General features: G+C 32.4%; 1 protein-coding gene across 6 annotated transcripts in view; it reads left to right on the forward strand.

The window, feature by feature from the left end:
• The window catches only part of LOC129969679 (semaphorin-2A-like), an 802,435-nt gene that overhangs the window by 452,078 nt on the left and 337,193 nt on the right, over positions 1 to 13,164 (forward strand). Inside the window, exon 1 of one of the 6 annotated variants that reach the window (XM_056084344.1) lies at positions 2,642 to 2,814. The exons of the other annotated variants lie outside the window; for them this stretch is intronic. Coding sequence (XP_055940319.1) covers positions 2,703 to 2,814 — 112 coding nt within the window. The 5' untranslated portion in view covers positions 2,642 to 2,702. Of the gene's footprint in view, positions 1 to 2,641; positions 2,815 to 13,164 lie in introns of those variants that run through there. 6 annotated transcript variants of the gene reach the window in all.

Here is a 13,164-nt window from a genome sequence, read left to right on the forward strand (position 1 = left end):
TCTTATTATAAAAATATAACTTAAAGAACTTTATTTCATGGAAAGTCCTCAATGAAATTGTGATAAAGCTAATAATAAGCGGGAAAAAAAGGAAATTTTGTGGAAAATATTTTCATATGTTTTGTGAAATGTATGTTTGATTTACTTCTTATATTCAGACTTTGACATGGACAGAGCTTTATGATCTCAAATTTTCTGCCAATGACCAAGGGATACAAATATCATCTACAAGAAACTCAAAATATATTTCCTAAAAGTAGCTGTCATTTGTGAACTTTCATTGTATAGGTGCATTTATTCGTTCGATAAGTGAGAAAGAAATTTTTATTTTATGTAGAATAATTTCCAAATTCTTATATTCAAACTTTTAATAGGTTTTTGAAGCCTAAAATCGAATTATGTGTCATGAATGAATGACTGTCGCAAAGCTTTCGGTTTTCTTAGTTCCACTATTTGGTACCTTTCCATCAAAATGACTTGGAGTTCCCGCTTTAGAATTTAGAAAATATATTTAGCTTTCTGAAACATACGAAATTTCGAGATTGAAAGTGCAACTGAAAGGGATTCAATTTTGTGAGAAGGTTCATTTCAAAAATTTGGTTCTTCCTTGATGTAATGCCACACGTAAGCATCTTCCACTCAGAAACAATAATCATCATGCTCAAGTAAATTCTCATGGAGTAAAAATGTAAGATACAACGACATGATGCCAGTGAACTTTAAAGTAACTATATTTTTGAAAAATATTTCTCTTTATTTTTTGTTGCGATAGTTTCGGTTTTATGCAGATTCACAACCATATTATTTACAAGCTTGTGATATTCACATTTTCTTTAAAGTGTAGTAAAATCTTGGAAATCCAGATTCAAATTCTCCAATGAACAGGTTTGAGCCCTGACAATATGATAGATAGTATTGGTGAACAGATTAAAAAATGTCTAATTTCTGAATAATTCTGTAAAATAAACGGAAACACAAAATATTTTATTAGAAAGTCAGCAATGAGAGGTAGAAAAATGAATGAAAAATATAAAATGAATTAAAACTATATCAAATTTTATAGAATTTGCAACACATTTAAAAGCAATATTTAACGCTTTATTTACTAAATTAATTTGCAATTGATTTTTCAGTTTTATTTTTTACATCATTAATAAAATAAGCCCAAGGTAGAAGGGAAAAAACTTTGATTAGCTCGAATAGCTTAATTAAATTAATATTTTAAATTTCCTCTCTTTAGCTGATATATACTATATTTTTAGCGGAGTTACGCTCTTCATTTTTTAAAATACTGTCATAAAAAAGAGTGATATTACGAGGATATCAGCCTGATTTAAATGGTACCTTTGAGTGCTATCGATAAACAAAGGGTTAAATTTTAATTATTGTACGAGCGTATTGAAAGATGCTTATACTACAAAAAAAAATATTTCAAAAAAAATGCTACAAATTGAAATTAATTTTGAAAATTCAGCAAATAAATGCACGAAAATAAAATAGATGTCAAGTTAATTTTCATTTTTCAGATTGTATGAAAACTAGTTTTTATGCAATTGATATGTTTCAAAGTTACGGTAAGAAAACACAAAATCTCTTTCTCCATTTTTGGGTGGACATGGCAACTTTTTAATAGCGAAGTGTGTCAAATTTCATTTGAATCCATCTAGAAATGTGGAATTGTTTAGTATTTAAATAAATAGGCATTGAATTTCTTTATAAATAGTTGGCACCTGATGGAATATAAAGCGGTCATAAATGAAATTTTTGACCGCTTTTGATAAATGTAATTTTTTTTTTCAGCAATCAGACAATATTTTTAATGTATAAAATTTAAATCTTATAATTTACAAAATATTACATTTTTTAAATCATCAGCAGTTCTATTTTTAAACTATCGATTGCACTAAGCGATTTTTAGAAATCTCCTATAGCAAATTTATTCTGCAAGTAATAGTATTAAAAAAAAATGTGGAAAATTTAACCAAGCGCTGCCGATGGCATTTCAGAAAGAAATATGTAAAATGATTTCAAACACGTGTAATATTTTCATTCAATGGGAATGGCGTCAAAAACGGTAAAATATTCTCCCCTAAATATGTAAAAATTATGATTTAATTATTCTTTTTATCATTTAATGTGATGTCACGAAGCCATTATTGCATTTGTGAACAAAATTTGAAGAACATTTATTGAATAAATTTTATAGCAAACAAACAATTTATGAAATCGGAAAAAGTAAAGAAAGTACATATCTGATACGAGAATAATGGGGAGGGGGGGGGCATTGTAAAATCAGAGTTAAATAAAATTTAATATTTTTCTGTCCCCCTTTTTCTCAGGACATGCTTGAGAAAAGTTAATTCGGTTTTTTTTTTTTTTTTTTTTTTTTTTTTTTTAAATAACTGGAGAGGATGGCATCGTTTATGGCAAGCATGAGCGAGATGAATAATTCTATTTACTGATTGATTAGATAACTTTCCTGCTCAAAAAGTTGAGTCGTTTTTTGGTTAATTCATATTATTTCATTCCTCCTCTTTCCGAGAGATGGCGCCGTACGCGGAGATAGGGGCGGCGTGCCGGGGCTTTCGATGGATATAGGCAGGCGTGTGCGGGCTTTGTGCTTTCAGTCTTACGAGCGAGCGTGCCGAGTGCGATGTTGATACACAGCTGCCTCTCCCACCGAGGATAACAGAGAGGCGAGGATGCTGGCCGTGATGCTGGTGGTATGGTGCTGCGCGGGGCTGGTCGCCGGCTACAGGCACCACCCCAGGTACCCCTGGACGCCCGGAGAGGCCAGGATACGACACCACAGAGGTGAGTGAATCTCTTTCCATCATTCTTCAGAGTCAGTAGATGGAGTGGAAGGACGATGACTTGGTTGCAATTCGTGTTGGATATAAACATGGAAAGATAGGAGGCCTTTGTTTACTGAACTGAGTTGGCAGGCTATTATGACTACATTGGGGAAATCCAAAATTAAGGAGAGTCTGTAATAATCCTTATTAAGATATCCGCCTACACTAAAAACCCAGTTTTGACCAAAAATCACAAATAATCTGAAAGCCTGACATTTCGCCTCCTCAAAAATATTTTTTTATTTTATGACTACAATATTAAGAAAGAAATTAAAAGCATTTTAACGGAATTTAACACCTGAAAAGTGAGAACTGTAAACAAGTTATTTTCATTGAGGCTATTTAAAAGTTATTCTCTTTTCATTTCTTTTGCCGTATACTAGATATTATTTTGGATTATTTTCATTGTGAATTCTTTATTTGTGATGATATTGTTGCAAATTTAAATAATCCTGATTCACTGAAGTATAATCATTTTTCACTGATGCTGTTATGCGCATAGAAAACACTTAAACCGTACTTATGACAAATATTATTTAATAGAAGTATGTGAAGTAAAATTCTATTTTTCTCAAATATTTAAAATAATAATAAAATTATAAAATATTTTTTATTAAAGTTTTTTTTTTGCATAAATAAATGTTATTTGAATAATATTGTTTCAAATGTCCTTTATTTACAAAAAGAGGCTTCCAAATGTAATCGAATACCTTAATTATGGATGATATGGGCAAGTGATTCTCAAAAATTGTTTAAGCAAGATAAATTTATGAAAAATCGGCCAAGAAAATCAGTTCAATATTTTACTGCTTGTTCATTCTTGTGGGTAATCATTTGAAAATTCATCTAAAGTGTCCGGTTTGTAGCCTCACATTCTCAGTGTCATTTATGTACAATGCGTGCACGTGGCTGTGCGTTTTTGAATATCTAAGAAAAAATGAAAAAAAAAAAAAAAAAAAAAAAGATCAATAAATTGTTTGGCCAAGTAACAATAATGTAACTTTCTTCAGAAGAAGTACAAGTTTATAAATCAGCAAAAAATGAATTACACTCGTTTTTTTTTTGTTGTTCCCCCCCCCCCCTGTTTCCACCACCGTGGTTAGATGAGACCTGTTTTGGAAATGTGTTGAGCTTGGAACACTTGAGAATAGTGTTGAATCTGACTTTCCAGTACCTTCATTAAATGGATAAATAAGTGGAAGACGAGGTGCTAGATTTGTCGGATAATATTTTTGTATACTGTAAATATTGTCTCAGACTACTTCCTTCATTTTACTTAGTATGATGTCATGTCTACGCCATGATTGTGTGATCTGAAGATTTCGTTCTATGTATGTTTTTTTTTTTTTTTTTTTTTTTTTGTGTGTGTGTGTGAAATGCTTTTTATTAAAGTCGATCTAATAAAATCGAGCCAAACTCTGCGTTTTTAGAAGGTACGGATGTGCTATAAACGGACAAATAATTTGGTTTGGATGAATGTTTACTTCATTTGAGTGAACGTTTTGAATTCTTATTCCGAAAATAAAAATAATATTCTAGTGATTGTCAAGCAGTGTCGATGATATTTATTTGTTTTTGTTATTGATAAGTCATTTAATACTGACTACTTACTTTATAACCCAGATTTAAAAGATTTATGCTAAGATTCAAATGATTAACAACAAACGTATTTTACCCGTTGTGAAATGTTTTAATTTCTATTTAACTGTCAAAATAATCTATTATTTTTACCGCCGTCAAAATCTCATTTTTGGAATTGTATATGATTGTCTATGAACATAATTTAAAAACACTCTGAACTAGATAAATGAAATTCGGTATATGAGATTTAGACCATGTTTGTTTATTTCTATATAATCTTGGATGAAATCCATTCAGGGAAGTCCACCTGTTCGAGTGTAGGTGAACCCAATAGCAAAATGTAAACAGCGAACCGATAAAATTGAGTACGAAGGCTTAGTATCGAAAATGCAGATTCTCATCCAATATTGAAGCGTGTCTGCCAAACGGGCGGATCCCCTGCGTGTAAACTTCAGATTTAGTTTCTTGTGAAATTTTGGTTTCGGCGTCCAAATGCGTATTCGTTAGTAGATTCGGTCAAGCACGCCAAATATCTGCATTTCTTCAACAAGGTTCCCGATTTTGTGCAAAGCGAAAGAAACAAGAGCCTCGGGAAGACCCCTTCTTGGACCTTCGGACCTTCTTGTCTATATTTTGCGCAGTTTATCCAGATTTCGTACAAACGATCTGTGATAAAACTGAACTTCAAAAGTATTTAAAAGAAGAACCGAAGCATCGTGGTATGAAAATGTTGTAAACTTGATATCTTTGTCTTCATTTTACTCTGAAACTTTACTCTCAATTATTGAATTGCGAAACGGGTATTCAGAAATTCTATTTAGTGTCATCTCAAAGGGTGTGTGTATATGTCCAGTCACCAAGATAATATTATAAAATATAATTAAAAGTACTTTTTAAAGTTGATTAAAATGAGAAGGGAAAATAAGTTTGAAAATAAAATTGTTTTTTTGCGTAAAGTTCGTTTAAAGAGGCATGAAAATGTTTTATGTGTTCATATGCTGAAAGTTATTGAGGCAAAATGCTGAAAGATAAAATAATCTATAATGAAGCATTTTTGTTTAAAATTTGAAAGTCTACTACCCGAGTGGCAACTACTTGCCGACTCTTAGCATTTCGGAAGTCTTCCTGGTGCAAATCGCAATATTTAAATAGTATCCAAGCCTGCCAAGTTTATCGTGTTAAAAAAGTATTGTGTTTCTAACTACAGACTTCTAAATTTGAAAAAATGAATTTTTTCAAATCGACGATCTTGATTTGCTAGACGTTGATTGACTTGCAAGCCATTTTATTCCCCTTTTGTTTTGAATGAGAACGAAAATAACTGCTGGAATATTCATAAGTCTTTTTAAATTTTAATAAATATTATTTAAATAAATATTTTAAAGTCGTATTGAAAATAAAATTAAGATCGGCTATCCAAATGTTTAGATGTTGGATACGTAAAAAGAGGACATTTTGTCGTGAAATTGCACGTTTATCACGCACGAGTATTCATATCTTTCTTGAGAATGAATTCTGAATTAAATTCTTCCTTGTTATGGCCGTGGGTGTGGTTTTTATTTAGCAATACAATGGACTGTAAAACGTGTTTCTTTTTAAAATCACGATGCGAATGATAGATGTAATATGGTTTTTTGTGTGTGCGTATGTGCTTGTAATATATATATATAAACGTTCACACATACAGTAATTTATATATAAGATTTTTATTCTGCTAAGAATAAAAATTTTAAAAAATAAAACGAACATTATATTATTTAATTTTAATTTAATAAAAATAATAATTATAAATAATTATTAATAAAAATATAATAATACATCTAATAATAGTATAATAAAAAACGAATATCTGCTGCGCATTAAATATTTAAAAATTATATCGATTCATTTTCAAAGAAACAAAATGTTTCGTATAAAAACATTTTAATTTTCTTATCCTTCCTAAATTATGTGGCAAGAATCAAAAAACATCATTCAGATTTTGCTCAAATGAAATTATCGAATATAGTGTAAAATACAAAATTTTCTAGAATAGAACATTGGAATTTTGAACGAGAGATATGAAAATCCGGTATCTAAAATTGGACAAAAGGGAGTATTATTTTCAGATTAGAATGCATGATTAAAAAAAAAAAAATTACTGAATTTATCTCGGATAGTCAGCTTGTGAAGCTGTCTTGACCCACATATGCGCCTTAAAAAAAAATTCTTTTTTCAAGCATTTCATCTCATCCTGAAGATGCTGTTCCCCTTTCTTTCATCGTTTTCCTTCTCTGAAGCACCGCTCCGGGCGATCGCCTTTTTTTCCCTCGGCTGTCGAAGAAATAAATACACGGCCGGACGCTTAAGGGCACACACAGAAGATGGCGGAGGTGAGACGGCATTTTAAAAGCTTCCCCCCAAACCCCTTCTGTATGCTTAGTAGCAGATTTATCGACGTTTCACTCCATCTTGCAGATAACTCTCAACTGTCCAGCCCCACGAACTTGTTTCTAGTCCAGCACTTTGCACGCATGATGGATAGGGACTCCGCAGGAGGATTTTATGATACAGACAAAAATATCTCCCTCCGAGGTGCTTACGGCCTCTTTTGAAGCGCGATCACTCAGACGGATGTTATTGACCAAAGAGAAGCCCTTTCAAGTAAAATGGGCTTGATAAAATTCCTTTTTGGGGGTCGTTTAAATAGAGGATCATCTGTGCCCTTTTTTTTTTATTATTATTATATTAGCTTTGTCTATGTCTTTGAAATTGAAAATTCAACGTGTGCCTAGAGGTGGAATTTTTTGTTTTCTTGTTCAGAGATTATAAGCAGAGAAAATATTGTAATTCGACATCGAGATTTTTCCGAGTATGAAAAACTAATTTTGGGAGAATTCTGTCTGTCACGAATTTTTGAAAATTATAATTCTAACGTTTACGCACTCAAATGATGCGAAGTATGGAGTCTTTCAAACCAAAATAGTAGATTTTTATCGAACTGTAGACTAAATTTTTTGTCTGTCTTTTGTTCTTTTTGTCCATTTCAACCAGTGGTTGTTGTTTCCCCAAAACGTTCTCGGATGCTCTGATAAAGGTGTTATACCCTACTCTCTAAACAATTGTGAACCTAGAGTAAGGCAGAGAACGCCTTGAATTGAATTGACGTACAATATTAGTGAATTTAGAATTTTTACTGAATCTGTCATGTATTCTTTGGCGATTTTTTTTTTTCTTTCTCCTAATTAACCTCTGACATGCGGTTCGTAGTATATCAAAATCTATGTTTTAGACGTCTTTTTCCTAACCGATTGAGATAAAAACTGGAAACAAAACTATAATTGCAGTTATGAAACCAAATACTAACTGTGATATATTTAAATCTTTATTTTTGAGCTCTCTCGTTTACATGCTTGCTAAAAATAGAGGCGGTCAATACCGTGTTTGATTTTGCCCGAAATTTGATAGATATCTATATCATGGACATTGAGTCTGTGTACAGAATATCATCCATCCAGCTTCCTTCGTTTTGTAGTTATTGTGTTACACAATAACGAACCACTGGACAGACTTCATCTGAATGGCTTTTGTTCAAAATTTGATAAAATCTACAAATTTGGTGTAAAGGCAATGCCAAATTCCATCCATTTAGCTCAATACGTTTTCGTGTTCTTCAAATAGACAGACATGATGCCAAAAATGTGGTTTTATAACTCGGGGAGGATTGAAACAGGTAGATTCGTCAAAATCTCGAGTTTGATTTTTTTATGATTATAATAATACTTTCTTTATATTACGTATTCGAGAAAGTATACATGTGTAGAACTGGAGAAATATAACTAAACATATGATTTTATACCTGGAATTGTAGAACCGCATACGCAATTTTAAGACGAATTGTCGAACAAAAGATATTTAAAGTGGCATATTCGGTTTGTCGAATGAAGCTTCCGAAGGAGCGCATTGAGTGAGTGTACGAGAAAGCCGAATGAAGAACACTCCCTCTGGCTATTACTTCGAATAATCACAGACATTTTTAAAAATCGTTCTTAGTTGCATACAAATGTTATAACACTTAGTTATACTGTGCATTATTTAATTTGTGTAATCATTGATGTAGGGTGCAAAGTAACTGCACCGTTTCTTCTAAAAGGTTTTTTACGTCTTATTTTGTTGAGTTCTGTGACTAAATCTGTTCCTTGCTATCGAATTTGTTAAATTTTCAGAGTTTTTAACCCTCCCAATTCGAAGAACATTAAAATTCAAGTACCTCAGAATATTGAAATTCTCGAATCTCTCTTTCAAAGCTTGGAAAAATTCTACCTTCAGAAACCGCAGTATTCTTAAAACGTTGTTATACAGACGAGTTTTCCTCTTAGTTGATAGCTATTAGGATGTCTGCTCGGACATCCTTTTTAAATGTTCTTCGAAAAATCAGTCATCTTTAAGAAAAAAGAGAAGAATTTGGCAGAGATATCTAAAAGACTCAGGCGGGCTTTCCATGTTAATAGAGTTAAGTCCGCATCATGTTTTTAATTCTATATTGATGCTATTTTTTCTCAAGCTTTCCCGAACGTTCTTGGGGGGGGGGGAGGGGGACCGATGAAAAAATATGCATAAAGATGTTTTATTAAGGCTGCTTTTGATTAAGGAGAGACCTTTGCACTCCCCTATCATTTCGCCATATCCATTGTTCCTACTTCACTCATCTGTTTGTTTCTCTCATTTCGTAGAGCGCCATTTCATGGAAGTTGTTTCGGACTTCTTGGCCTGTGTTACTTAAATGTAAAGAATGTGCCTCCGTCTTTGTTTAGTGCCCTTTATTTCTTAGTATGGCAATATCAACTGGAAATGGTTACTTTGTAACTCAAGTTCAAAATCCCACTTACGTCTCTTATAAAATGTATTGTAAATAATAATTTAAAAATATCAATCTTAATATTTAAGCTAATTTCTAAAAATGCAAAATTATACCTAACTGTTCGTGATCACAGCAAACCAGAGGCATAAAATTTAATGTTGTATTTCTGTCTAATTTTGCGGGAAATGCTTCAAACAGGTGTCTACTGACTGTCCACTTGCGTGCTTTTGACTGCAGTAACAAATTGTAAATTGTTATCAAATAGTGAACCAAATGAGTCAAAGCCTAACCGTCTTTAATCAATATTTTCGATTTCATGTAAGCGCTGCAAGGTAGGTGATTGAAATTTGGCATGTGTTCTTGTTGCCAAATTGTAATTTTTGGTCTGAATCAGTTGAAGGAAAAATCTGAAACGCAATTGCGTTCATAAGCAAATAAATCTTTTAGGAAGGTTTTTATTTCATTATTAAAAGATAAAACTGCAGAAATTATTGATCTCTGACCCTAAACGCATTCTTTTTTTCTATTATAATAAAATTTTCTTTTCCGTTTATCTTCCTTTTGGCTGTAGACAAAACAAATCATTATTATTATTCATAAATAGGACATCCGTGCATTTTGTTCCATGATCCCATAAATTCATCAATTAACTGACGAATTGCAAGTGTATAAATTTAATTTTCACTGTTCTCTCGTCTACTGCTTTAATTGAATTTTATTGTAAAAAGATTGCATGTAAATTTAATAGTACAGAAATCTCGTTTTTTTTTTTTTTTTTTTTTTTTTTTTTGACAAGATAGGTCGAGTTGTTGAAAAACTGAAACCGTAGAAGCATCCAATTTTTCAAGTCGAATGCCGAATGGTCCCGTGTGAGCGACTTGCGAGGACAGATCTCGGATTAGCGGATACAAGATGTATTCAATGCAGAATTAATTCCGTCCGACCTTTTCCGCATTGGCGGATTACGGAGGGGAGGCGAGAGAACTCTGTTTGTTTTGAGGGGCCTCCAGGTACCGGATATAATTATGCTCCGGATTAGCGATCCCACGGCGAGGATTTGTCCATAGACCGAGGCCGGACTCACCGGATTTTCTCGGTCGACTAATTAACAGCGTTGGAAAATATCTTTTACTCGGATGGCCGCAAATTCGATTATACGGAAATCTTCGATTTTATGCTCGCTAACACGAACTGCCCCGAACACGAACTGAACGAATTGTTCAGTTCGTTTCGCTTTTTAAATCCTCTCACCATCCACCATTTGAAATGCCTCATTCGTTATATCTCTCCAGAATGAATTCATTGTGGAATAGGATTGAATAGTTAGAGCTTTTGATAAGCTGTGTTTTAAATCATTTTATGTTACCGAACTAGTAGCTTTTGAAAGACGAATCATTTTGATCAACCTTGATACATATTACGTTAGTTAAACTCCTCTTGAACTGTAATAATGGAGTTTGAATCGTGCCAACAATTCGTTGAAAATTCCATCATTTTCATGGGCAAACAAACAAATATTTTCCCACTTAGTATTGTGCAGTTTTAAACGGTTTCATTTAAGTTGACTTGTTAAAACTGAAATATTTTAATCGATTTTCCTCTTGCTTTTAGATGTACTAGAATTTTGGGATTTTGTATGCCTATTATTTCAGATAACAGTACATTATTTTAGTTATTTCAGAAGCTGTTCGCTAATTTTTCCATTAGTTTAGTTAAATTTCTTTCCATTAATGACACTTGATTTTGAAATTGAGAAAAATATTCGACAATATGATAGAATGAGTTATTAAAATAAAAAAAAAACCATAAAATAAAATTTTAAAGTAATCCTTTTCTATTATTGAATATACTTTTAGAAATTCTAAAAACGAATTTATAAATATTTTTGCTGTTTACAATTAGTTTTTCTCTTAATGTGTTGTAATGTATTAATTATGCATTAATAAAGGGCCCTTTTAAATTAACAATTAATTCAAAGTTTTTTATTTTTCCATCATTTTATCTAATATATGATAATTTAATTTTTTTTAATGGAAATGACATTTTAAATTTCTCTTGAAATTAGTTGCATTTGACACCAAAACAAATATCTTCTACCTAATATCGTAGCAATATTTCCAAAAGTTTTGTTGGAATGGAATTGTGTGGAAGGAAGAAATCCAACCCCAAAGACATCGTCCATTTGTTATGAACCGCTATTTCTTTCTTATTCATCTAGTTTTTAATTTTTTTAAAAGATTTGCACGACCTATGAGGCTTTTAATTTTGTTTTAAATTTCAGTTAAATTCAGTTTCAATTAAATATAGAACAACAAAAAGTGAGAAGTTGTTTCTGAGAATTTTTTCTTCAGTTCTTGATGCTTTTGTTCATTTAGTCTTGCTGTAATGACAGAATGAGATCTGTGTCCACAGCTGTCACGGGCAGCATTTTTCAAAGCTAAATCTTCTAAAGAACGTGAACGATGGAAATCGATGATTCTTCTCTGTTACATTTATTATTAGCATATATTACGTTTTAGGAATTATTGAATAGATCAGTTTACATGTTTTAGCTTCATCTCTTCTTCTTGCCATTTTCATTTCCTTGCCATGCTGAAGAAAAAAATTATTGCCTATTTGTGTGCAGATTTTACCTTCTGTTATTGCAGATTTTACCAGGTCATTTGTGTATTCTTTACTTAAGCAGCCAGTGCGCATTCTTGTCCAACTTGAATATATTTATTTTGTTGTTGCATTTGAATTTTTTGAGCAATACGAGGGTAAATGAGAAAACTTTTATTAGATTGAAAGACGAAATAGCTCACTCTGGTGATCGTGAATTGTCTAACGAACGAGTTAAGTGGTAGAAACAGTACTTATTGTTGATTTCTGTTACTTAAATACTCACTGCTGTGTTGCCGCTTTGACGCCGAAACCAAAGCAATATTGTAAGTTTCAAAATATTGTGGGAAATAGTTAACCATTCTCCCCCCTCCAAAAAAAAATTTTTTTTTCCTGTGTCAAATGCCGCAAAAGACGATCAGTTTTCTTATGCATTTTTTTTTTTTTTTTTTGCTTTTTTTTACATTTTTTATTATTTAAATCAGCAATATGAAAGAAAAAACTTTCTAGTTTGTGAATAAGTACTTCGAGAAACAAGATAACGATATCGAGTATGGCTGCCTTGTTTGGTATTTTCTAATAGGAAAGTTTACAGCTGCACACACACACACACACACACATATATATATATTCTTTATGAACCATCACCCATTGTAATCCAATTTAATTTTGCCCTTTGAGGAAGAACGCAAGTCGGACAGCTAAAATTGAACAAGGGTAATACATGAATTGTAACTATATTTTCTACTTGACATTCATTTTATCGAAATTTATCTCTTTAAAAAAAACTTTCGAAACTAAGTCTTAGGGAGTGCATAATTTATATCAATTAAGGAACTTAACGAGAAAAAGACATTCCTCTTCAGTCTGGCAAAGATATTTTTAAGCTGATCCTCTTTTTCGATTAAGATGGATGGTCGGCGAGAGAGTTAATCGGAATGTTACCTTACACGATGGAATCAATAAAGCCAATGACTCAACTCTGCTTTTTCAGAAAAATCAATTAGCTGTCGCCTGGATTCTTAAAAGTAAACCACTCAAAATCAAATCAGTGGAGGAAGACCCTTTTGGAGCTGGAGAAAAAAAGTTCGGTTGTTTCTCCCTCTCCCTGTCTATTCCTCGAACAAAAGGAAATGCTATGTCCGGGGGTTGGCGTGCTGTACGTCATTGCACGACACGCTTCCATCACTCTGATTGGCTGGAGACGGCACGTTCTTCATCATTCTCTGGCACGAGGTTGTTAGGGGAAATCCCCAATCGATTGGAACTCTTCACACAAGAAATAAT

This window comes from Argiope bruennichi, chromosome 5, assembly GCF_947563725.1.
Source record: "Argiope bruennichi chromosome 5, qqArgBrue1.1, whole genome shotgun sequence".
NCBI classification, from domain to species: domain Eukaryota; kingdom Metazoa; phylum Arthropoda; class Arachnida; order Araneae; family Araneidae; genus Argiope; species Argiope bruennichi.